The following is a 23,515-nucleotide window of genomic DNA, read 5'->3' as shown; positions in this document are numbered from 1 at the left end:
AAAAATATAATTGTATATTCTTTGAAAATAATTAAAATGTAATTATGATTGAACGTGCAAAAAGAATAAGAGTATTCAAGTGAAGCAAATACATTGTTTTCTTATTGTATAGTCTTTATTATTATTGAAATTAACTTATGAAGGAAATGTACAATTTTATATAAATCACACTAAATTATGGGACAAAATCTTATGTTTTGTTGAAAAACTTTACATTGTAATAAACTTTACATAATACTATAGAATGGTTATAAAGAGTATTAGTTGAGTCTCTATAAAACATCTGCACCAAAACAAGCCACGAAAACATCTTCAACATTAGGCTTACGCTATAAGAGGCATCACAAGGCCGCGTTTGGCGTCACAACACAACGATGGGTCAGGCATTTCGTCGAGCATCTGGAAGAATCCGGGCAGCATCCGAGGCTGACACCTCATCTTTCTCCAAGCCAAAGATCGCCGTTGATCGCCGACCGCCGCCCACGGTTGCCACCGACAAGACGGCGCAGATCTCGAAAGCCGCCGAACAAGACGTACTTCACGCCGGTAATTATGCCTCTCCCTTCCCGTAGGTTCAAAGTTTTTGGTTGGGAAATTAGAGCTAAAGGATTACGAAAAAATTGTTCCTTTAACATGATTTCGTTCTGGGAAAGCCGAAAAAGTTGGAAGGTGCCTTGGAAATTAAGGTAGCTAATGTGGGTTATCCCGAGACTGGGTTCTACTCTGTTGTGATGTTCTAGTACAAGGCTGAGACGGTGGGGGTTTCTGAATGTTATTTTTCAGTTTAAGGTATCCCTTTAGAGTTTTTTTGCATCCACGTGGGTTGGGTTATGCGTTATGGTGTACAAGCTTAGTTCAGCTGAAAATGGTGTAATGAAAAATGGTGTGTGTGTGTGGTGGTGGACGGTAAAATTTAGGAAAAGAAGTTTAACTGGATGTAGATTTTTTATTCTTCACCCATTTCTACTCCTCTATATACCAATAACCAGTGAAACATCTAAGGGGTCACTTTGTTTCAGAAAATGTTTTCTGTTTTCTGTTCTGGTATTTAAAAGTTTTAGTAAGAAATTGTGGAAATGGAAAATGAATTCAGAACACTAGTGCAAGTTGTTTTCTTTTAAAACAGGTAACAAAATCAAAACAATGTTACATTATTGTGATTAAAAGTGATGGTAGAAAATGAAATTGAAATACACTTTCTCAAACTAAACGACCCAGGTCTTCCATCCCACTCCATTTCCATTCTGTAATTTCCTCCTTGCCGCTGCTGATGCCATTAGATTTTTTGTGGTTTTACTTGTACCAATTATTTATCGATCAAAAACAAAAAAGAATTTGCTTCATGTTAATTTGAGTCTTTTTGAAATGTTCCACATATATATTGCTTATAATTTTGATGTTCTTGTGAAGTTTTATAATGCTACAGTGCTATTTCATAATGGTTGATTTCACTGTTATTTGGTCTTGGCTTAAGATGATCATCCTAGAGTTAATACGGACAACATCCTGGAAGAAAGAGATCCCAAATTTGATGCTATGCTTGGTCAAATGGTTGGTAGAATTAAATCAAAGCCTGGGGGGAAATCTGAGATGGGTGAGGTAATTTTATATCAAATTGTTTTTACTCTTTCTGTAGAATTGTAGTTGATGCAGAACTGTCATTACGGTGTATGTATTAACAGATAACTCCAACTTTTCAAATTGATTTATTGTTCACTCTTCCTATGAAATTCTTCTAATGCCGGATGTTGAGTATTATTAAAGTTTGTCACTGTATGTGAAGCACAAAAATGGTACTATTGGCATTGAACATCAAGGAAACCCATTTTTTCTATATTAGCGTGTTCATCTGCGGTAAAAAAAAGGAAATCTGCCAACACAATCCTGCCTTTGACTGTATTTTATATGCCAATATTTGCATAAGATACTGCTATGTATACCTTTTTCATTATCAATCAATGTTGAGTATGGTTTCTGTCATTTGTTTACTCATGGTATTAGCATGGTAACATGGGAACTTGACAAATTTGATTAACTTTTGGAATGTGTTTGGACGAACTTATTTTAGAGAAGTAATAAACATTTTTAGTATAGACATCCAAAAGAATCATTTCTCAAAAATAATATTGCAAATGCAGTTTCAATGGTCAAAGTTTTACTTTTGACCTTTTAGTGCATATTTACAAAGACAAATTCACCTTACATCTAGACAATATTGTTACAGGCATTCGTGGTTGAGAAGTACAACAGGCCAATGCCCAAATTGCGAAACACAAAACCAGATTCTGGGCGCTATGAGGAAAGGCAGGTTCCTACTGGCACTTTGAATATTGCTCAGTTGCGCCATATCATCCTTTTGCACGAAGGCAAGGCTGATGATTACAATGGACGTATGAATGCTCACCAAATTGCTGAAAAATTTCAAGTCGATCTTGTTCAGGTTCAGAGGATCTTGCAATTCTTATCACAACCTCCAGAAGGTAGCAGTAAAGACAAGAACGAAGCACCTAGATAGATAATAGCTTTACTCACATTACTCACCGGTTCTTTCTTGTCTTAAAATGGCTCTTCTAAATGGATTTCAAGTGTGGACGAAGTCTTGGGCATTAAAAAATGTTCGAAAGAAAGGACAATGCCAAAAGGCCATAACATCAGGTTGCTTGTAATAGACTATATTAGCTGGTGCTTGTGCAGCCCCTATACTTAGATTTTAATGACATCGTCATATCAACAATTGAATTTGTACTTCTGACCGGAAAAATTAACCTGGAGAGCGTGAGTTGCAATAAGGGTTTTGAAACCCTACAGCTGAGATATTGTTTGTTGTTTTTGCATTACTTCACGACAATTAATAAAAACATGAGCAAATTCAGTTTTGTTCTTCCAAGATGCATATATTTGTAAACTCTAATATTTAGATTACTTACTATTAGACTTATTCCATGCAGAGATTGGTGTCCCTGCGTCATTAGCCTCGAATTTAATCATCTTGATCCTAGTCCCTGAGCATAGTTAATTTGAATTGGTTGCAAAAACAGTGCATATAAAACCCTCAAATTGTGGAAGATGAAGTCCGAATAAAGACAGATTCTGAACCATTTAGAATAAATTTGTAAGTAAAAATCACCTTAACAAGAATAATCCCACCAACAGCTAAAGCGCACCATTTGGTAAAAGGAAAATTGATGTCACCCTGCTAAATCTTAGCTTTTACTTGGCTGAAGATTCATCTTAAAACTGAACTAGAATCGTATCCACTATCTCAAAATTAGCATATACCTATTCCTATCCATGCGACGATTAAATGGATTAAAAAGAATGAGATAATGAAAATTTAAAAAAAAAAATCCCCTTCTCCTCCCCCTTAGTAAAAAATATCAAGTCAAAAGAGATTCCAGCCAATCTGATATCAATTCATACGCCACAAATGTTACAGCATTAGCTGGTGCAGCTTTAACAGTTGATGGAACTATCCCCTTATATAGACCAGCCCAACCCTCCATTTGTAATATTCGCTTTATGGCATCAAGCATATTGTTGTATGCACGGTGTTCAACCCGAGCTCCATATCTTGGATGCCTTTGTAGACCTTCAATCTGCAGAAAAAGAATGAAGATTCATAATTTGCTTTAGGGAGGAATGAGGGGTTCAAAATTTCATCATCTACCTGAAATCTTTTCTTGACTACATCAAGTGGATGAGTGGCGAGCTTGGCACATGTTCCTGCACTCACTCCACAGAGGAAAAGCTGAAAACTAGAGATGTTTTCTGTAGTAGAATTCGAATGTTGACGTTGATTCCACGCCTACATTTATTAAAAAACAGGTATCAAATAATTGCTCACTATAAAGTATGAGTAAAGCATATATCAGTTTTGTAAAGGAATCTTAATATAATGTACACCATATTTGTATACTGACATTTTACATAGTGAGTTATGATGATACTTATTGAAACAAAAAATCTCTACTTCTGTCAGTGGCCACTAGCAGTTATATTTAGTCTAGCAGAGATGCAAAGCTGAGACTAGGTATGAGGCATAAACAACATTTTTCTCGGACCAAAATTTAAAGTAACACAAACTGCTGCATATCTTCCTTGTCGTTGCAAATAGCCAGTGGGAAAATAAAACCAAACGAACGTTCAATACGGGCATGCCTACAAATAAATGAAATGTTGAATAGAAGAACTGAAATTTTACCATGGCCCAACGTTTAAATGTATCATAGGTGCCAAATTGTAGGGCTGCATATGGTATAATCTCAACTAGGGTTGGGGACAATCCAGCATACAAGCCTTGGAAGCCACGAGTCTGGACAATATCAACAAATGCTGTTCTCATGTTTGGATAAACCTGAACAATGGGAAAATATTAGCAAGCCATTGTCCCAAAATTGATTTCATGAGACATAAAGGATCACAACAGCCTCAAGCTATGCACTCAAAGCTAAAGTTATATAATCAAAGGCCACAAGTGGAAGTTTTCCTTTTTCCATGCCAAAGCTCTTGAGAAGCAAAGGTGGACACTCCCTCACCACAATTGGAAAAATGAATGATCACGAAGGAACTAATCTAAAAGCTTCAGCTGTTAGGTAAAGACACATAAATGAATTATATTACATCTCGCAAATTCCCCCTTAAACAAGAGTCTTTTAAGGTTTGAAGCAAGGACATGCCAAGCAAGGTTTGAAATTCAACCTTTTTATCGGAAGAATGGGGGTAACAGGGATAAAAATCTAGACCACTTGATCATAGAGATTGTAATACGATGTCATTGACCAACTATACCAAAACCTTAAATTATCAAGTGAATACACAAGGAATGGTATTATATCTTACATTTCTAGAAGGAATTAATATAAAAAGCACACATAAATATAAAAGTTTCAAGTAGAATGAACCGAGAAAGAAGAAGAAGTAAATGGACAGTGGAGGGTCTTTAAAAGCATGCCAGCAATTTTCTTCATTAACCTTCACAGTTCACAACTAGTATACATTACAGTAATTCAGTTCAAAACCATCTTGTAACATTGGACGTTTTAAAATGCTTATACCTTTGGTTCACCCTGGGAAGCTAATATGGTTCGGAGAAGATCAAAGGGATATGAACCTACAGTAGCAGCACTCCCAGCTATTGCCCCACTCATATAGGACAGATAAGGACTCAAATTCATGTGATTCTCTGCAGCAACAGAAAGCAAAGCAATGAACATAATAGACCTACAACAGGAAATGACCAAGTAATTAATAACTCTAGATTGCAGATTGACACGGCTTTAACCTGCCATAAAAATAATGAATAGACCTTGAACTATATATTCAAAGTTTTAACAACATCAACAAAAAAAAGTATGGGCAGACATACACCTATGAGTAAATTGCAAATTCATGTGTAGACACAGACACCAAGTAGGCATACCTGTTTTGGAAGAACCAGAGGCAAGAGTCTTCAACTTGTGTAGAACAGTAAATTGTATACTTGTATATGGCATAACCATGAGCAAAGCTGGCACATTTCCCCGCCAAAAACCCTGTAACATGACAGAATTGAGAAAGAGTAATACAGAAACTTTTCCCAAAAAAAAGTTGACAGGAAACTACCAAAAGATAGCAAGAACTCAAGCATTATATAATACACTGATCTCACCAACAGCTTTTTGGTACCCTCTTAAGGTAAATAGGAATCAGCTGCGGATTACTACAGAGAGAAGTGAATTAGGAGGAAGATTAAACAAAAAGTAATAGAAGCTGGGTTGTCCTACCCGCATCCCTTCTTCTCTGAAAATATCTTTGGTTGCTTGAAGCATGCCGGTATATTTTGAAGGAGTAGACAAATCCTTGCGTAGTAAAGTCCATGAAGATGTGGGTTCTAGTTGAACCTAACAATGAATGCGAATAACAACTTAATTCAGCTCAGGCTGCAATGACCAACCATGATGATGAACCCAAGTTCCCTAAGTCTCGCTTAAAAATTAAAAGATTAACCAGTGCAAACAAATCTTATTGTGCAATCCCACGTTAATGCAAACATTCCCGAGGCCACATATATTTTAAATAAAATGATGCCAACAACTCAGTAATACCAGATATATTAACTACACAAAATTCCAACCAGATATGACAACCATTGTTAGAGTATGTTTTGATAGGATCTTAAGTCTAACTCAATCCCAAAATTCATCTTGTGAGATAAAGGTTGTCCCCCCTTATATACACGATTTTGTCCCTGGATGTGGGGGAACTCCACTATGCTGTTCATTAATTAAACACCAAAAAATACTTTAAAGTGTCTTATTTTCGAGTGTCCTAAAGGACTTAGTTAAGAAGTTCGTAGGATATTTCTATTGAAATTCACAATATTGGAAATCCGAGTAGATATGCATCAATGTAATTTTTTTAAAGAAAATTTTCTATTTCAAACTCCCTCCTGTGTATCATCTTTTCAAAGATTTGTGTTCATGTTTAATTGTCATTTTTAAAGTTTAAGACAACATTAGTTACTCTTTTGTTATTTACACTCCTACCTTTTAATTAACCTGTAATCAGTTTATGTATGCATGGATTTATTGTGTTGTAGAAATGACAATGGTAACATAAAAAATCTTACAAATATAAATATTTTATGGAAATCAAGAAAAAGGATTGTAAAAAACCCTTAAAAGGACACTTAAAAAGGAACCCCTTAACAGCTAAGTTCACTGATTACCGTTTATCCATTTTAAAACCAAAAAGAGTTCGACTTAAAACACTTTCCAAAGCAGGGCAAGTATCCGGCAAATGAAAATCACACAGCAAATACACAATTGGTAAAAGAAACACAAGTCAAGGAAACCATAAATGCCCTCACTTCTAAAAAATAACTGACTTCAATTAAGGAGATATTTATATCAAAATTTACTAATATACTAACCTTCCAACTTTTTTAAAACATTGTTGTCATCAATCTCGTAAAACGAGCAATTAAAGATACAAAATGCAATTAAGTTAGAGACTTCCAGGAAAAAAGTTCAGTAAAAATAATTAAAAAGTGCTTACATTATAAAAAAAATACAATCTTTGAATTGTACAAACAAAAAATGGAACATTGATGATCAGAAAGTCTAACCTGAAACCTAATCTTGATAACATCGAGAGGCGACGTGACGGTCCTGGATACAGCACCGGAAAGAGCTCCGGCGGTGGCATCAATCGCAGCCCGTTTCAGCTGGCTCGGTTCCCCCTCCATTGCAAGAACACCCTCCAATCCCAACTACACCCTGCATCATCACAAAGCAAAATCCACTCACAAATAAACCATATAGTATAATAACGATCGTTAGGGAAAACGTTAGAATTTCCCTTGAATTTGGAAAAAGAGAAAGAAAGAGAGAGAGAAGGAGCGTGCCGGAGAGAGAGGAAGGGAAAGGAGGCAATGGAGACGGGAGCGGACATCGGAGACAGGAAAGCGACGGGAAATTCGTTGGTTGCCGCCTTATTTGAGTGGAAGATTCTTTATGGCGGCGACTTCTCCGCCTCTGTCTGAGGCGTTGCAAGAATTTTACAGAGTCTCAGACACAAACACGACAACTAAGATTAATGTTGTCGATAATAAGAAAAGGAAAAGGAAAAGAGAAAGAAAGAGAAGACCGTGGAGGTTTTTTTTGCATGCAGTGATTGGATCGAACACAGTGATTTCAGGATGATAAAATAATAATAATATTAATTTAGTTTTTGTTTTGTCTGGGCTTAGTTCAGATTTTTCTTTTCCATTTGTAGCTTCAATAGTTATTACTATTAGTGGAACAGTTACAAGATTTTTTCCTAACATAGATTTAGGATAATCTTATAATGAAGAATTAATCATGTAGGTATATAGAACACTATTTTTTAATTGTTATAATTAAAGGATATCTATTGACATTTAAGCAGAATATTTAAACTCAAAATTTTGATTAAGTTTTACCTACTCAATATCTGCAGGATTATCTGGCCACGTGTTCCACGAGTTCTGGTATGCTTTAAGTTCTTTTTTTTTTTATCATTTTAATACTCTTTTTAGTATTTTATATTAATTTGTATTTTTAATATTTTATGTTGTTTTGTTTAAATTTTAAATATTATTAAATATTTTAATTTAAACTTCAAACTTTCAAGTTTGGAAAATAAAAAATAGAAAACTTGAAATTCAACAATTGAACTTAAAAATCCAAGGTTTAATTATGTTTGAAGAATCTCATAAATTTAAAATTTTTTAATTTTGGAGAAATTTTCAATCACATTTATAGTAAAAATAAAATTAAAAAATTCAACGATTTTACATGTATCTCGTACGTACTTAACTCTAATTTTAAAAAAATGACAAAATTAAATTATTTTAAATAATTAAGATACTAAATTAAACTAATAAAAAATATAGAAATCAAATTAAACTAAACTAAAATTTAAGAAATCCAAATCAGTAATTATATAATTTTTTTCTATTGTTAAAAACTTTATTTCATTATAAAGTTTTCTTATTTTCTTAATGTTTGTTTTTATTTTAAAAATATTTTAATTTGTTTACATATATATATTTATATATTTAAAATTAGTTGTCTACCAAACATAAAAATTATTATTATTATTATTATTATTATTTTATTAATATTTAGTTATTATTATTTAATTGATTTTTTACTATTTATAAAAGGTAAAAATAAGAGACATGATTAAATATAATAATATTTAATTTTAGTTAATATAAATTAACTCAAGAGTTACTTTTATTAATTTAAAATTTTAACAAATCAATAACTATAATCTTTAGAATGCTATTAACCTATTTCTTTATTATTTTTATCTAATTTGATCTTTTTCCAATTATATTTTTTCTGTCATTTACTTTTTATTTTTATTAATTTAATTTATATTTATATTTATATTTTATTTGACTAACTTTACATAATTTTTAAAAAAAATTGTTAAAATTTAATTTCGTATTTATTTAAAAATAATATTATCTAATTTAATTGAAAAAAAAATACTTTTTAAATAAAAATATTCAAACATAAATCATATTATAATCGACTTACCTTTTACTAAACCTAAAGTTGTACTAAACTTAAAGTAGAAAAAGTTAATTTCAACTTAAATTCAAAAACAGACTAAGTGGTCACGGGACTTGTTACAATTTGTTTAGATTTGCATAATTTGCATTTGTTTTTTTCATATATATATATATATATATATATATATTTATTTTTTTATTCATTTTATTTTATTTTTAATAAAATATAAATTTATTTTATATATAAATTTAATAATATTACTAATATAATATTATTCATATTTAAAAAATATATATACACTAGTAACTACGTTTTATTTATTTATTTATATATATATATATATATATAATATGAAAATTTTCATATAAGAAATCTCATGCATCGAACGGATGAAACCACTCATTAAAAAAAAGAGGAGCATTTTGTTTTTTTTTTTCTTTTGTAATTTTCACTAAACTTAAAAGGAATAGTTGGTGTCAAATGTAGAATTTTGTGGGATATTTTCTAAAAGCTATATTTCACACAAAGTTTTTTTTGTCACAAATAATTTTTAGTTCTGTTTCTGAGTATTTATTTCCCATAATATTGAAATTTGTGACATCAAAATATATCACAATATGTGTTGATAATATAAACTCAAAATATTAACATATTAATAATTTTCACCTCAATATCTATCACAGTATACATATGTTAGTACTATACATCATCCACAAAATTAACTCCTTTTTTTTCATATTTTATTTGTTTTATAACAATCTAACCATGTGTAAGATAGATTTCTTTATTTGAGTACACACTTTTTGAAATTTGTTCTTATACATAATTACTTTCTTCATTTATAAAATACATAACGGTAAACTTTATTGCAATAACCCATTATATTTAATTGTTATTTTGTAATATTTTATAGGATTAATACCTATTTTGTTTATCTAATTTTTTGAATTTCAAAAGATCCTTAATTGTTTATTTTTCCAATTCAATCTTTGAATTTTTTACAAATATTTAATTTAGTTGCTTTCGTGTTATATATATATATATATATATATATATATATATATATATATATATATATATATATATATATATCTGATTTCGGCCGAATTTGTAACAGATATGGGCCAAACAATTTTTTAATAAGATAATAATAAATCAAATATAATTGATGTTTATTAAAAAATAAAGTAAATAAAAAGGAAAAGGCAAATTGGATATTCACAAAATATGCTTCTGAGTGCAAGTTATTGTCAAATGGAAGCAAATGGAAGCTTGACAAGGATCCCAGTAACTTAAAACATGTCCACTATTCGTATATATCAAGAGAAAATAAAATGAAATTTAATAAATTAGAAAATAAAATCTGAAAAAGAATAAACGCTAAAATTCATATGAATTAATTGATTAGTTTCTTTTATATATAAAATAAATCTTTAAAACTTTTTATCTAATTAAATATAAATCCTTTTGGGCCTAACTTGAAATTCCGCGTCGAAGCCGTAGCCCAACCCGTGTATGGACATGCGCGCATGATGACATGACTCTACACACGCATGATACGTTAACTCTTCATGCCCGTTCCAGAATTAAGGAAAGGGCAAAAAAGTCTTTTAAAAAAAAATCAGATTAACCCTTTCTGTCTATTTAATTTGAGTAATAGACAGAGAATGAAATTGTAGATAAATATGTCATGCTATATTTAAATTCCCAAAAGTTTCTCTAAATATTTCGAACAATATTTCTCATCCATATCTCACTCATTAATGAAATATGAAACATATAATTTCATATTTCCAAACTACTTTGGTAGAGAAATTAAGTTGTGACTGAATGCACCAAATCAGTATCAAAAAATATTACTAAACAAAAAACAACAAAGCGACAGAAATGCGACATAAAAGGCCATACTTGTCGTTTTTTCTAATTTTAAATTTCTCTTATTTAGCAAAATATCTTAAACATTAAGCAAGAATTAAAAACTACACAAAAACGCTGAACCGCCTTGGAATAATAATAAAAATATTAATATTAATAACCCAACCCAAAAATAGCAAAACGCGTGATGATAAATAATAAATTTAAATCATAAAAAATTATAATTTAAAATTTTATCCACCTGGAAGGTTCCTGCATATCATTCTTGAAGCTTGTATATATATATATTTTCATCGTTTCAGTTGTGAAGAACAATACATAGCATTTCAGATTTTGCACCAAACAAAACTCAGATTTTGCACCAAACAAAACTTATCAGAAACTCTTGTTCTTCATCTTCTTCTTCTTCATCTTCATCTTGAAATCCATGGAATACAGAACCTTAGAACTCAACATCATATCAGCAAAAGACATAAAGAATGTTAATCTTTTCTCGAAGATGGACGTTTACGTCGTCATGTCGCTCACCGGTGACCCTTATCATCTTCAAACGGCAACCACCCACGTGGACAAAGACGGCGGTTGCAACCCCAAATGGAACTATCCGGTGAAATTCTCCGTCAACGAAGCGCTGGCAAAGGAGAACCGTTTGACCCTCGAGGCCAAACTCGTCTCCGATCGCACCCTCGGCGACACCATCATCGGCACCGTCCATGTTCCTCTCAGGGAGCTCGTCGACAACCCCGGCGAAGACGACGGCTTCCGAGACGTCAGCTACAAGGTCGTCAAATCTTCAGGAAAATCCAAGGGGTCATTCAATTTCTCTTACAAATTCGCCGAAAAGGTCTCTAATTCCTTCTCCGCCGGAAGGCTCTCCGCCGCCGCCGCCGCGTCAAAAACAGAAACGGAGCCAGTGATGGCTTACCCTCCTCAGACCTCCGCGGGAACAAGTGCAATTCCTTTCGGAACATCACATCCTCCGCCGCCGCCCAACCCGGCTCCACAATATGGATACCCACCCCAACAACCGTCTTACACCGGATACCCACCGGCTCAACCCGGATACGGGTATCCACCTCAACAGAGCTACGGTGGATACCCCCCACAACAAAACGGATACGGTGGATACCCACAGCAAAACGGTTATGGTTATGGATATCAAGGGTACCCCCAACAAGGTGGATATGGATATCCACCGGCCCAGAAACCAAAGAAGAACAATTTCGGAATGGGGTTGGGAGCTGGATTGCTCGGCGGTGCCTTGGGTGGTATGTTGATCGGAGATATGGTATCTGATGCTGCGGATTATGATGCTGGATACGATGCTGGATTTGATGATGCCGGTGGATTTGATTTTTAAATCTTTTCTTTATAGTTAGACGTGTGTTTTTATGGATTCCAGATTTCATTGTTGTTTTTTTTAAGGTTGAGTGACGATGTTTCATGATGCTGTTTTATCAGTATTTGTTTCATATCTACCTCGTTATTTGACTTTGTATTTATCTGGTATGACATAACATACGTACAGCTTTGTGATTTCCTCACTGTTCATTTCTATTCTATTCACAGATGAGATCAAGAAGAGGTTAATTATACGTATAGTTTGGGATATGATAGATATGATATTATGATATGATATGATGATAAAGGTGAACATTGTTTTCTGATGTTTTTGTTGGTATAACAAAAGATTGATGGTTTTGTTCGTACCAGTCTTTTCAAATTGATTTCTACGAAAGTGCAGAACATCAAATTTCATCTTTGATTTCTAGGAAACTTCCTTAATCTTGTTTCTAGTGTTCCTTCTACAAAACTAGGTGAAAAAAACGACAGAATTGAGAAAAACCATACTGAAAAACGATTCTGCAAGCATAATATTTGCAACCAATGTATTGAATTAGCATAACATTAGTTGGGTTCTGAATTTGTTATTGTTAGCAGAGAACAAAATCTTATAAAGCCAATATGGAAGATACATCTTTTTGATGGTATATATGAACTATAATAATGGTGCAGAGAATTGATTCCTTATCATCTTGAATACAAATTTAGAGTGAGGGAATGATTATCCCACTCCAGTGTTATGCTGACCCCAAGTTAGGTAAACAATAACCAGCACAGTACCTTATATTCAAATCAAAGCTATACTATGCTTCATAAAGAAGAATACATAGTTAACTTTGAGGAAAAACAATAGATGGGGCATGTTACTGTTACAATAATTGATGATAATGATGGATATTCAATTATTTGTATCAGAACATTGACAGTGTTTTCTTTTTCTTCTCACTGGGCAAAAAGATAAAATCTGTGTGAGTTTTGATTTACCTCTAGAGGTGCTAAACAACGAAATTCCATATCTTGGAATTGAAGCAGACGCATTCAAAATTCTGTGATCTAATAATGGTGATGGTGTTCCAATTTCCACCTCTTGTTATGCTCTGTCGATGTGAGAACATAGCATACGAGATTGTCTGAAAAGACTTGTCTGCTCCTCGTACAGGAACCTCATCAGTTTCCAATTGCCTAGGGGTGAATTTTTTTCTCCGACTAGAATCAATCATACAAGAATCATGGGAAAAATTAACATAAATGTCATACCCACACACACATAGAAGTCCATAAAAAGTTTCAGCTCAAATCCTATTGAAATTTTGATTCTAATGTTATGGAATGTCATGGTGTGTGATTCGTAAGTAGTAGGAAGTGTTTCTGCCGCGGTTATTTTGATAATTTGGTTCAATTTAAAAATTGATTGTATATTTAGTCGAGATAAAGAATAGTGTCTTTATGTTTCAGTTATGAACCGAGGTATATTTAACTTTTGATTTCGAAGTGAGCTGAGGTATAATATGTCTTAAAAATTAAGAAAAAAAAAAAACTGAATGGTCACCAACATTTAGCTACTGTGAGCAAAATATCACCATTGACTTTGACAACCATGTCACCAAAAAATGTTTCACCAACCATTATGTCCACGCATATGGAAAAACTCACACCAATCACTATTACAACCATTGCGTCCATGTACATGGAGAAACTCCGCACCTAAGATGAACCACCACAACACGTTTCTTCCACACGAGTAATATCTGAAAAACGAAACAAGTCTAAGTTTATGCACCATACCTTCTCGTTGCATATCTGCAACCAGCCACCACGCATGAACAAGAACGATGCAGTAGCAAACCACAATGTAACTTCACCATTAAACACAAACCCTAACTCATGCATAAACAAAGACAATGGAGGCAACGTCTGAGCTCCACACGTTTTGCAACAATAAAGAAGGGATGCGTGCTATGTAACAATGGAAGAAGGGAATCTACGCGTTTTGCAACAATTGGAGGCGAAATGTAATAATGGAGACGCTAATGCTACACCATGCGAAGAAGACGATCCAACAGTGCACGATTTTGTTTTTAACCTATATACCTCGGTTAAGTAGCACCTGCTGCATAAATGTAATCACATATGCCTTGGTTAAAATTGGACTGAGGCCTAAAAGACTACATGTCTTGGTTAAATGTCCACCAGAGACACAAAACTCTGTTTTTAATTTTAAAAATTGAAAATAGTAGGAAAGCATAAAAATTTTAGGACATATATGCCTCGGTTGTCTATAAAACCGAGGCATAAACATGTATATGCTTTGATTGTCTATAGAAACGAGACATAAACTTCCTCAAATATTATAAAAAATGTACAAACTGCACAAACTGCATTAGTGTGTAGGTATCTCGCTTAGTGAATTTTTTTTTTTGTTGACAAATGTTTGAAAAAAGTTAAATTTCAAATTAGTTTATTTATTTTTTCTTTGATCGACATGAAATCCAACACACTTTATGCATATAAATCTTGAATAAAGGAATAAACATAGTAGCGGTGAGATAATAAGGGAGATAATAAATTTAACAAATAACAAACATGAAACACTCTAATATTATTTTAAGAAATGAATTTATAAATACAATTCAATTTTATAAAATTTATATATTTAAATTTATCTTATTTTTAATTAATTTTAATAAAATAAAAGACCTGATATTTCATTAAAATAAATGAAAGAAATGTTTGAGTATGTTAAATATAAGATAAGTTACACTATTATAATTGGAGTACATGGAAGAAACATTCGTACATAAGGTGAAGAAAATGGAATTATAAAAAGGACGTTTGAAGAAATTATTAATCAAGTCATTTAAGTTCATTTTTTTAACTATAAGATAAGTTACACTATTTTAAGTTTTAATCTGTTTTTATCTCTTAATAGTTTTAATAGAAGTTGACCAGTGTTTCTCTCAATAGGATAAAATACAACAAAGAAGACTAGAAAAACAAAAACAAATACATAGCTTCTAACATTATTTTGATTTGTAAAAAAAAAAAATCAATGAAGAGAAGTGTCAACCATTTAAAATTAATTTAGTTAAAAGAAGCACATTTGCAAATAATAAAAAATGTTACATGAAATCATCACTAGGTATTTCTGCTATGTCCAACAAGCTATTCCAATATCACAAAAGTAAGTTTTAAACGTTGATTATAAACTAATAGGTCAATGTTGTGTTAATTATTTATTTTCAATCATCGTAAAATTAGCCATATTTAACATTATTAAACGCACACAAAATAAAAAATGAACTAATAAATTCATTTAAAATATAATGGAGTAAAAATAAAAACATATAAAATTGTGAGTTTTTTTTTTAAATTATTAAAACTGATACCTTTTAAACAAATAAAAATAGATGCCACACGATTTTTCTTCGCAAAAAACATGAAGAAAAGCTTCATATACCAATATGTAAAATAAAAGTGCTTTTAGGGAAAAAGCACTTTCCAAATATTAATTATCAAAAATATATTGCGCATCCGGGGAATCGAACCCGGTCAGTACCGTGGGAGGGTACTATGATACCACTACACCAGATGCGCTTTTGTTTACCTTGATGATTTGATGTAATTTAGTATTTCAAATACATTATATTTTTAAGTTAATTAAATTAATGTTTTAAATCCAACGGATAACTAATTTAAGGAAATATAAACAATATTTTCTATTAATATATTAATTTTTTTAATATATATAGCATAAACACATACGCGATACCTATCGGGTCTGTGTGTATCCATTTTTTAAATATGCGTGTTATTATATTAATAGATGATAATATTGTAATGTTATTAAGTTAACATATAAATTAAAATTATATTTATTAAAAATAAAGTGAAATATATAAGAACAGACAAAAGAATAATCATCGATAAATAAAGAAGAAGAGAAGAAATAAAGACATCCGATTTTATAAAAAAGCTTGTTAAAGTAACTGTCAATTTTTAAAAATTTAATAAATTATTATATTTAAAGGATAAAATTGGTATTTTGAAATGTGGATAAAAAAAGGGAATCCATTTATATATTGTTATAGATAAATATAATTTAGAAAAAGTTGTTTTTCTTTTACAAAATACGTCTAATATTTTTTATCTCTTTTTTTATTTCTATATTACAATATGTATAGAGAGATATCAATCAAATGTTTGAAAAAAATAATACAGATATAATTAACATAATAATAATCGACGATCTTTTGAAATTTGTAAATGATAGTTAAGTAAAAGCAAAATAATTTCGAATAGTTGTCAGTAAAAAAAAAACAAAAGAAATATTATAATACCTTCTGTAAATTTGTCTTTTGTTATATTGAATAGCTTGAACTATGTAAAAGTCACCCATATAAAATAACTAAGAAATAAATTTATATCTTATTTAAAATTTTTATAATAAAATATATTTTCTTAAATGATTTATTCATCTTACATATAAGGTCGTGGGTTTAATTTTTATGCAAAGTCCAACCTTTAAAAATTTCTACAACACGGAAACAAATCATATGTTATCTTTTTAAGGATATACAAGAACAATTAACAGACTTGAATGCGGTGGAAGAACAATTAACAACCGTTAAATTAGTTTTAGGATTTAGGATTAAATATATTTTTATTCTGTTATAATAAAATTTGTAATTAGTCTATTCTTATAATTTTGTATCAATTTAGTCTTTCAATTTTTAAAATACGTGAATTTAATTCTTTTAACTAAATTTTGTTAAGTTTATCTGACATTTCAATTATATTTCATGATACTATTTTAATTGCTTACATCATTTGACACATTTAAGTTTCAATGTTAACTCAAATATTATCATAAAATATGTTTGAAACGTCAACTAAACATAAAAAAAATTAATCAAAATTACTAAATTCACGCATCTCTAAAGATAAATGACTAAATTGGTCAAAATTTTTAAAGAGAGACTAATTTTAAATTTTGCTGAAACTTGAGGGACAAAAACATATTTAATCCTTAGTTTTATTAAGATAAATTTATGATAATATAAGGATTGTTTGGGAAATCAAATCCTTGTTTTGGCCTTGGTTTGGTATTTTATTATTTTAAACAAAGGTATTAATATTTAAATTGTTTTTATTTTTAAGAAAAAAAAGTCTCAGAAAAAAGCTTTAATATGAAGAGATTAGTGATTCTTTTAGGTTAGGGACTTTATTCTGAATAGCATTAAAAACTCCCTCGTGGCTTCAATCCATCTTTGTTTATTCAAAGTTCATCATAAGATATAATTTATGGAACCAAATATTCTCCATTCAATAATTCTCTTTTCTTTTCAATCGCACAAACTCTCACCCATTCTTTTTCTTATTCCAAATTTAAAATATTAATTTATATGTATATTTGTAAAAGGATAACCAATAAAACGTTTTTATTTCAAGAGATGAGAATAATATGAATTTTAGTGTATATTATGTACTTCAGATATAATCTCAACTGCTATTCAATATATAATTAGTTATTTTCTTATTAATTTGAGTAATTTGTTTAATAATAATTATTATTATTATTATCAGAGTTAAATATATTTTAATCTTTGAATTTTAATAAAAAATTGAAATTTGTTTCTATCTAATATATTTTAATCTTCAAATTTTAAAAAAATAGATATAATTTTTCTATTCTAATTTCAATTATATTAAATTTTAATGTATTAAATGATATTTTAAATTGATATTTTAATAATTTAAAATTCATATTTTTGAATTACAAAAATTATATTTATTTAATTTTAAAGTTTAAGATAAAAATATATTAAAATTTAAAATGGAGACAAATTTTAATTTCATATTCAAAGAAATGCAGGATATTTAACTGTTATTATATAATCACGTATTGTTGCATTTATATATACATTTTTATTTCATTTAATTCGATATGCTTTATAGTGTTATTTCCTATTATGTATTGTTATATAATAATTGTTTTAAGAGAAAACGAATATAAAAGAAAAAAATGCTTGATAGTTATTAAAAAAATATAATAAATTTAAAAGTTGTATCTTTGCGGATTCTCAAAAAAGTTCTATTTGGAATTATATATACAACCAAAAATATTTAGAAAGAATTAAAAAAACAAAATTATTTAAGGAAAAATTACAATAAAGGTAATTACAAAAAATATATTCCCTTCTATTAAAATATAAAATTGAGTAATAAAAATATGATGGAAAAATGTAAATTCCTTCTACACAGTGTTATAAATATACTTAAAATAATTATCTAAAAATAATATAAAATTAAGAAGTCCTGTGAACTTTTCTTTTAGAAAAAAATATAAAATAAATTAAAAAAACGTTATGTAAAGTGATATCTACTTTATATCTAATTATATTATAAAGTCATTCCTAAAAAATTCATATTTTTTTGTCAATTTTGTTTTTCAAGAAATACTTATAATTTATGTTATGAAAAAAAAATTACAGAATAATTACTGTGAATTCTTTTACAAAATATTTTGTATAAAACACTTTTCGTAATAAATTTTGTAAAAAATAATTATCTATAAATGAATTACTTGTCAATTAATATTCCTAGAAAAAATAATAAGAAAATGTTTTTTTTTTCAAAATTTTCTTTAACAAATTTGCAAGAAAATTCTCATGTAATATGAGAATTTTTAGTAGTGAGCATAGACAACTTATATCTTAATGAATTTAATTCTAATTTATAATGTAATTTATACTATATTTAATTATCTTATTATTGGAATGTATAATTTAATTGTATTTAATTAAATAATTTAATTTGTATTATAGATAATTTTACTACTACTATTAAGAACAAAGCTTAAGAAAACTTGTATATAAGATGAATTACGCAACAAATTGAACTTTTAATAGCAATTTGAGGGGTTTAAATATCAATCTCTTTGAACATATGTAACATGGCCCAAATGGATACGGTCCAGTTTTGATTTTTGCTGCAACAGATACATGCTTAATGTTCTATAGTATATATAATTAATATATAATTAATGTTGAATATGTACCAACGAATCTTCATTACGTGTTTGGTTATTTTAAACTTTATCATTGGAGAATCTTTTGTATGTCTTCTATACTTTAATTTTTTTTTTCAAGTGTATGAGAATCATCCATAGTTTTGGTTCAAGATTTTTCTCGTATAAATATAAATTAATTTTCTTTAATCCTATTTTATTCTTCTAATATTTTCTCAAACATTTTTTTATAAGTTTATAATGCAACTCATAAAATCTATCTGTCTATAATTTATGTAATTATAAACATATGTGTTGTATTATCATATAAAAATTCAATATATTTAATATCTTACACGTTTCACAATTACTATTTAAAAACCAGCAGCTTTTTATTTTGTACGACAAAATTCGATTCGAAGAAGCTTGTGCAAAGAGATAGTGCTCATATTTTATTTGGTGAAGATACAATAAATGAAAAAAGAATGTCAATAAAAATATTTAGAATATTAAAAATAACCTTTTTAATAGAAAAATGTTGATGTCGTATTTTCATGTGTCTTTTAATACAATTTGTTATTAATTATTTTTAATATTTATTTAATATCATTGAAATTCCCTTTAGTAAATATGTAGCAGGATCTAAATATATTCTTTACTCAGAATTTAAAAAATAAAAAGGTAAGCATTTATGGTAGGTTGGTCCTTTTTTTATTCATAGGATTCTGCAGCAACTATTGTTTGTCATGTCATTCATCCATCACTGTAAGAAGAAGCATTCATTCTAACACAATTACCTTACACCTACATTCATGGCATGGAATAAAGAAATTTTAATTGTGATTAATTTATTAAGTTAGATTACTGTAGTAATTATATAAAAAAATTTATATTCTTCATCAATTAAAAAATTAATTATATCGTTTTTTACTTGAATGCTTATCTTGTTACTTAATTATCAATAGTTTGTTAATTTTATCATTTAATTATTTGCTTCCACCTTTGAATATCGAGTGTTTCAATTTTTATATATTTTACTGAGTTGATAAATGTGTTGGGATTTTCCTATAAAGTCACATCTTTGTATAATAAATTTTTACGAAATGGCTTTATTTCATTAGCTAGTGAAAAATTGTGAAGTTTTTATTCACACATGAATCTTAAAATAATTAAAGGACAAAATCTTCTATATAGGTTATAAATATTTACTTTATCTTTCACTAACAAGTTTCATTCTCTCTAATTTTGTTTTATAATTTTGAGGTTTGAAATTATTTTTTTATAAGGAGGTGATGGATAATAGAATTTTTTTTATTAGGGAAAATAATGTTATGTTTTTTATTATATATTGACTTAATTTCCGTTTGTTTCTTTATTTGAATTTTCTTATTAGAGGGAGACGTACAAGTATTTTAAGTTTCTGAAAATACAATTCAGTTTTTTAAAGTATATAAAAAATGTTTTATTAATAGGCATGCTATCTCCAAGTGAGAAGAATTAATTTCAAAATTTTCTTTAATTCGAATATTGTAATAGAGATGTTGAAATGTATTATTTTATTTATGAATGCTCGGATAATAAGATTATGATTATACAAACATGTGTATAATTGTTGGAAGTTCCTTAAAAGTTATATAAGATAAGATAATTATGTATTAAAATTGAAATATATTTTCTACTTCATAAAATTGGGTTTTTTAAACGATATGGCTCAAACAATGAACTACAATTCAAAAAGACAGAGTATATTATTAAAGCTATGGTTTATCGATTGTTAGTGTTATTATGTTTGTTTTGTGTAAGTGGAGAAAGTTGAAAACACAATTTCTTTCATCTTTATTTCACCTTTTACCCCAAACAAATCTTATAACTTTAAATTAAATATTAATTATTTGATAGTTTCTTTATTGCACAAATGGAAGAATATGAAACGAAAATCTTTCCTTAGAATGTGCTTGGATTTATATATATTTTTATCATATGGGTTATAGGGTTATTCGAGAGATTATGGTTCTATATATATAAAATATTAGTCTTACACATATAAGATATTTAACACTACTTCTATCCAAAATTTTAAGACAATGGTGTTATGAATATTTATTCTTGTATAGTGTTTAACTTTATTTTTTTTATTCAATGTGAACTTTTAACTCACACTTGAACTATTTCCAACCGTCCTTTATGAAAAAATTGATCCTGTCGTTCCTTATGTTTATCACTTTATTCTCAAAATAAATATATGCAAAGAACCCCTCATTCCATCTTTTTTATTTTCATCAAAGTCAATCTCAAACCTAATGAATTATAACAACATATATTAACAACCTAATGAATCTTATTCTTTTTTTGGAAAATTCCCCACCCTTCCTTTCACTCCCCCATTTAGAAAAATTCTGATATTTGACCCATAATTAAAAAAATAATAATAAAAGCAATAAGGTATTTTTGTGAGTTATTATAAGTCCTAGTAGAATGCAGAATAAGTTCAATTAGGGTGGGGTTTCGCACGACATGCAACTTGATTCTATTTGCTGCTAAGATATATGATAACTATCATTTTTTGTTATTTGTTGTAATTAAATTTTTTTTATACACCAACAGATATTGATTTTTTTAACATATAAATTAAATTATATGTATGTTAACATTAATTAATCAGTCAACGTGCAATATTATGAGTGTATAAATTAATTATATTTGAAGATAATATAGCGATTATATGTTATCATATATCATATAATTGCGATAACAAAGTTTAGGAATAACGTTATAAAGATAAACGAATTTGTTAAGCATCATCTCTCATTTGTTTTACTTGAATAATTTTTCAGCAATAATTTATGTAATATAATTTGAGTATATCAAACGTAAATCTGCAAACATGGTTACTCAAATACTTTATAATCTCCGATACTAAAACATTGAAATGTGACAATTAAATGTAAAATACTAATATTTCGGACAAGAAGAATTCAACTATTAAATATGAAAATAAAAACTGGTACGAGGTAAAAAAATAATAATAAACTACAGGAACTACATTTATTTAATACGAAAAAGGAGGATTGAAAGACCATAACTTTAGTTAAAGCCACAGTCCAGATTTTATGAGATCAAACACTCCTATGTTATGTCGCACCCTCTTTTTCTGATGATTTTCCTGCATATGAATCACGATGAGACAAACCAAATTAACCATAACACTCTTTTACATTTTCTCCTGCGATGGGAAGACAATGCTATATAAAATGGAAGCAAGTGTTCTTGTATAATGTTCTTAATATCTGTTAATCCAAAAATTTAGGACAATAAGGTTGTTGGATTTTTTTTTATGTTTGTTAAACATTGAACTTAAGTCTAATTCAATCTTAACATGTATTAAGTTATGAGTTAGAGTCTATCCTAACAAAATATGTTGTTTGTTGGATTTATAGTGTCACTCACTATTGAATCACCCATTAAATATGGTGTGTTAGAGATCTCACATAAACTATAAATAAGACTATTTCATATTATATAAGTGGATGCAAACCCTAACTTATAAGTTGATTTTGTGGAATTGAATTAAACTTAAAGTCTATTTCCTAACAATGTTACTCTTGAATTCCTAAAACGTAAACTATTATATGACATACAACCCTAAATAGCAAGTATTTTTAGAGAGTAGAACCTTTCTTTTAAAAGGAGAGGCTAATATGGAAGGATATATGTAAAGGATGCGATACATGGAAGTATCTTGTTTTTGTTAGATATAGGAGTAGGATTTTGGCTTTTCTACAGGACAATCACATGGGTTTGTTGTAAACATGTGTTGTGGGAGGATGTTTTCCATCTGCTGTGGAGCCGACCCTTTGTGATTCTCAATGTTACATTACATGGGATATATGTATACAAAGGTTGTTTTCAGGCTAAGCATATGTTCTCCAATAACTTTATTGTACAAAATCAATATGGGAAAATCACAAAAGTAATAATGCCAAATGTTGACACTAGCTTTTCAAGAAAGCTCAAAAGGGAAAACTTTGGGTCTGCTTCAAATTATCAAGTTTTGTTGCCACGTCACTCCTTACATCATTGCCCGCAATTGGTTTTATTTATGTTCAAGCTAGGTTGTTCAAAATAATAAAACAAGACATGGTTTTGAAATCTCGGAGTTGTGTCTCAAATGAATAAAAATGTTGCACTGTTTGGTGACTATGAGGTGCACTCATTGAGAATTGAGAGGATTACATTGTTACATGTTGCACATTTGTATTGTTAC

At 29.3% G+C, this 23,515-nt stretch overlaps 3 protein-coding genes and 1 non-coding gene across 5 annotated transcripts; 2 read left to right on the top strand and 2 right to left on the bottom strand.

Moving 5' to 3' along the window:
• Window positions 1–369: 369 nt before the first annotated feature.
• LOC114163375 lies at window positions 370–2,884 on the top strand. Its single transcript, XM_028047650.1, has 3 exons — window positions 370–546; window positions 1,475–1,599; window positions 2,225–2,884. Exons 1-3 carry the CDS (start codon window positions 375–377, stop codon window positions 2,513–2,515), a joined length of 588 nt encoding a protein of 195 aa, XP_027903451.1. The 5' UTR covers window positions 370–374; the 3' UTR covers window positions 2,516–2,884.
• Window positions 2,885–3,072: 188 nt separating this feature from the next.
• Window positions 3,073–7,662, bottom strand: LOC114163374 (mitochondrial thiamine diphosphate carrier 2-like). Of its 2 annotated transcripts, XM_028047648.1 has the most exons (8): window positions 7,385–7,662; window positions 7,106–7,256; window positions 5,763–5,879; window positions 5,420–5,531; window positions 5,055–5,182; window positions 4,202–4,354; window positions 3,668–3,805; window positions 3,073–3,596 (listed from the first exon to the last, which is right to left on the bottom strand). In XM_028047648.1, the coding sequence occupies exons 2-8, from the start codon at window positions 7,223–7,225 to the stop codon at window positions 3,378–3,380; spliced, it is 987 nt and encodes a 328-aa protein (XP_027903449.1). In that variant the 5' UTR covers window positions 7,226–7,256; window positions 7,385–7,662; the 3' UTR covers window positions 3,073–3,377. The 2 variants fall into 2 exon arrangements, with proteins under 2 accessions (XP_027903449.1, XP_027903450.1); XM_028047649.1 differs by lacking the exon at window positions 7,385–7,662 and having other exon boundaries at window positions 5,055–5,220.
• Window positions 7,663–11,191: 3,529 nt separating this feature from the next.
• LOC114164570 (protein SRC2-like) lies at window positions 11,192–12,537 on the top strand. Its single transcript, XM_028049289.1, has one exon. The coding sequence runs from the start codon at window positions 11,329–11,331 to the stop codon at window positions 12,259–12,261; it is 933 nt and encodes a 310-aa protein (XP_027905090.1). The 5' UTR covers window positions 11,192–11,328; the 3' UTR covers window positions 12,262–12,537.
• A 3,232-nt stretch (window positions 12,538–15,769) lies between these two features.
• TRNAG-CCC lies at window positions 15,770–15,839 on the bottom strand. Its single transcript has one exon. It is a non-coding gene; the product is annotated as a tRNA-Gly (tRNA).
• Window positions 15,840–23,515: the final 7,676 nt, after the last annotated feature.

The sequence above is a fragment of the Vigna unguiculata genome, chromosome 9 (assembly GCF_004118075.2).
Source record: "Vigna unguiculata cultivar IT97K-499-35 chromosome 9, ASM411807v1, whole genome shotgun sequence".
NCBI classification, from domain to species: Eukaryota; Viridiplantae; Streptophyta; class Magnoliopsida; order Fabales; family Fabaceae; genus Vigna; species Vigna unguiculata.
Note: the sequence above shows the minus strand (reverse complement) of the source record. Positions and strands in the feature narration are given on the sequence as shown.

What these genes read in the sequence shown, in the direction of transcription:
- LOC114163375 (XM_028047650.1), top strand. Translation starts at nt 375, where the DNA reads ATGGGTCAGGCATTTCGTCGAGCATCTGGAAGAATCCGGGCAGCATCC. An exon ending in ACAAGACGTACTTCACGCCG is followed by an intron (nt 547 to 1,474) that starts GTAATTATGCCT and finishes TCTTGGCTTAAG; the next exon opens with ATGATCATCCTAGAGTTAAT. An exon ending in GGAAATCTGAGATGGGTGAG is followed by an intron (nt 1,600 to 2,224) that starts GTAATTTTATAT and finishes ATATTGTTACAG; the next exon opens with GCATTCGTGGTTGAGAAGTA.
- LOC114164570 (XM_028049289.1), top strand. Translation starts at nt 11,329, where the DNA reads ATGGAATACAGAACCTTAGAACTCAACATCATATCAGCAAAAGACATA.
- LOC114163374 (XM_028047648.1), bottom strand. Translation starts at nt 7,225, where the DNA reads ATGGAGGGGGAACCGAGCCAGCTGAAACGGGCTGCGATTGATGCCACC. An exon ending in CTCTGGTTCTTCCAAAACAG is followed by an intron (nt 5,183 to 5,419) that starts GTATGCCTACTT and finishes CTGTTGCTGCAG; the next exon opens with AGAATCACATGAATTTGAGT. An exon ending in CTTCCCAGGGTGAACCAAAG is followed by an intron (nt 4,355 to 5,054) that starts GTATAAGCATTT and finishes CCCATTGTTCAG; the next exon opens with GTTTATCCAAACATGAGAAC.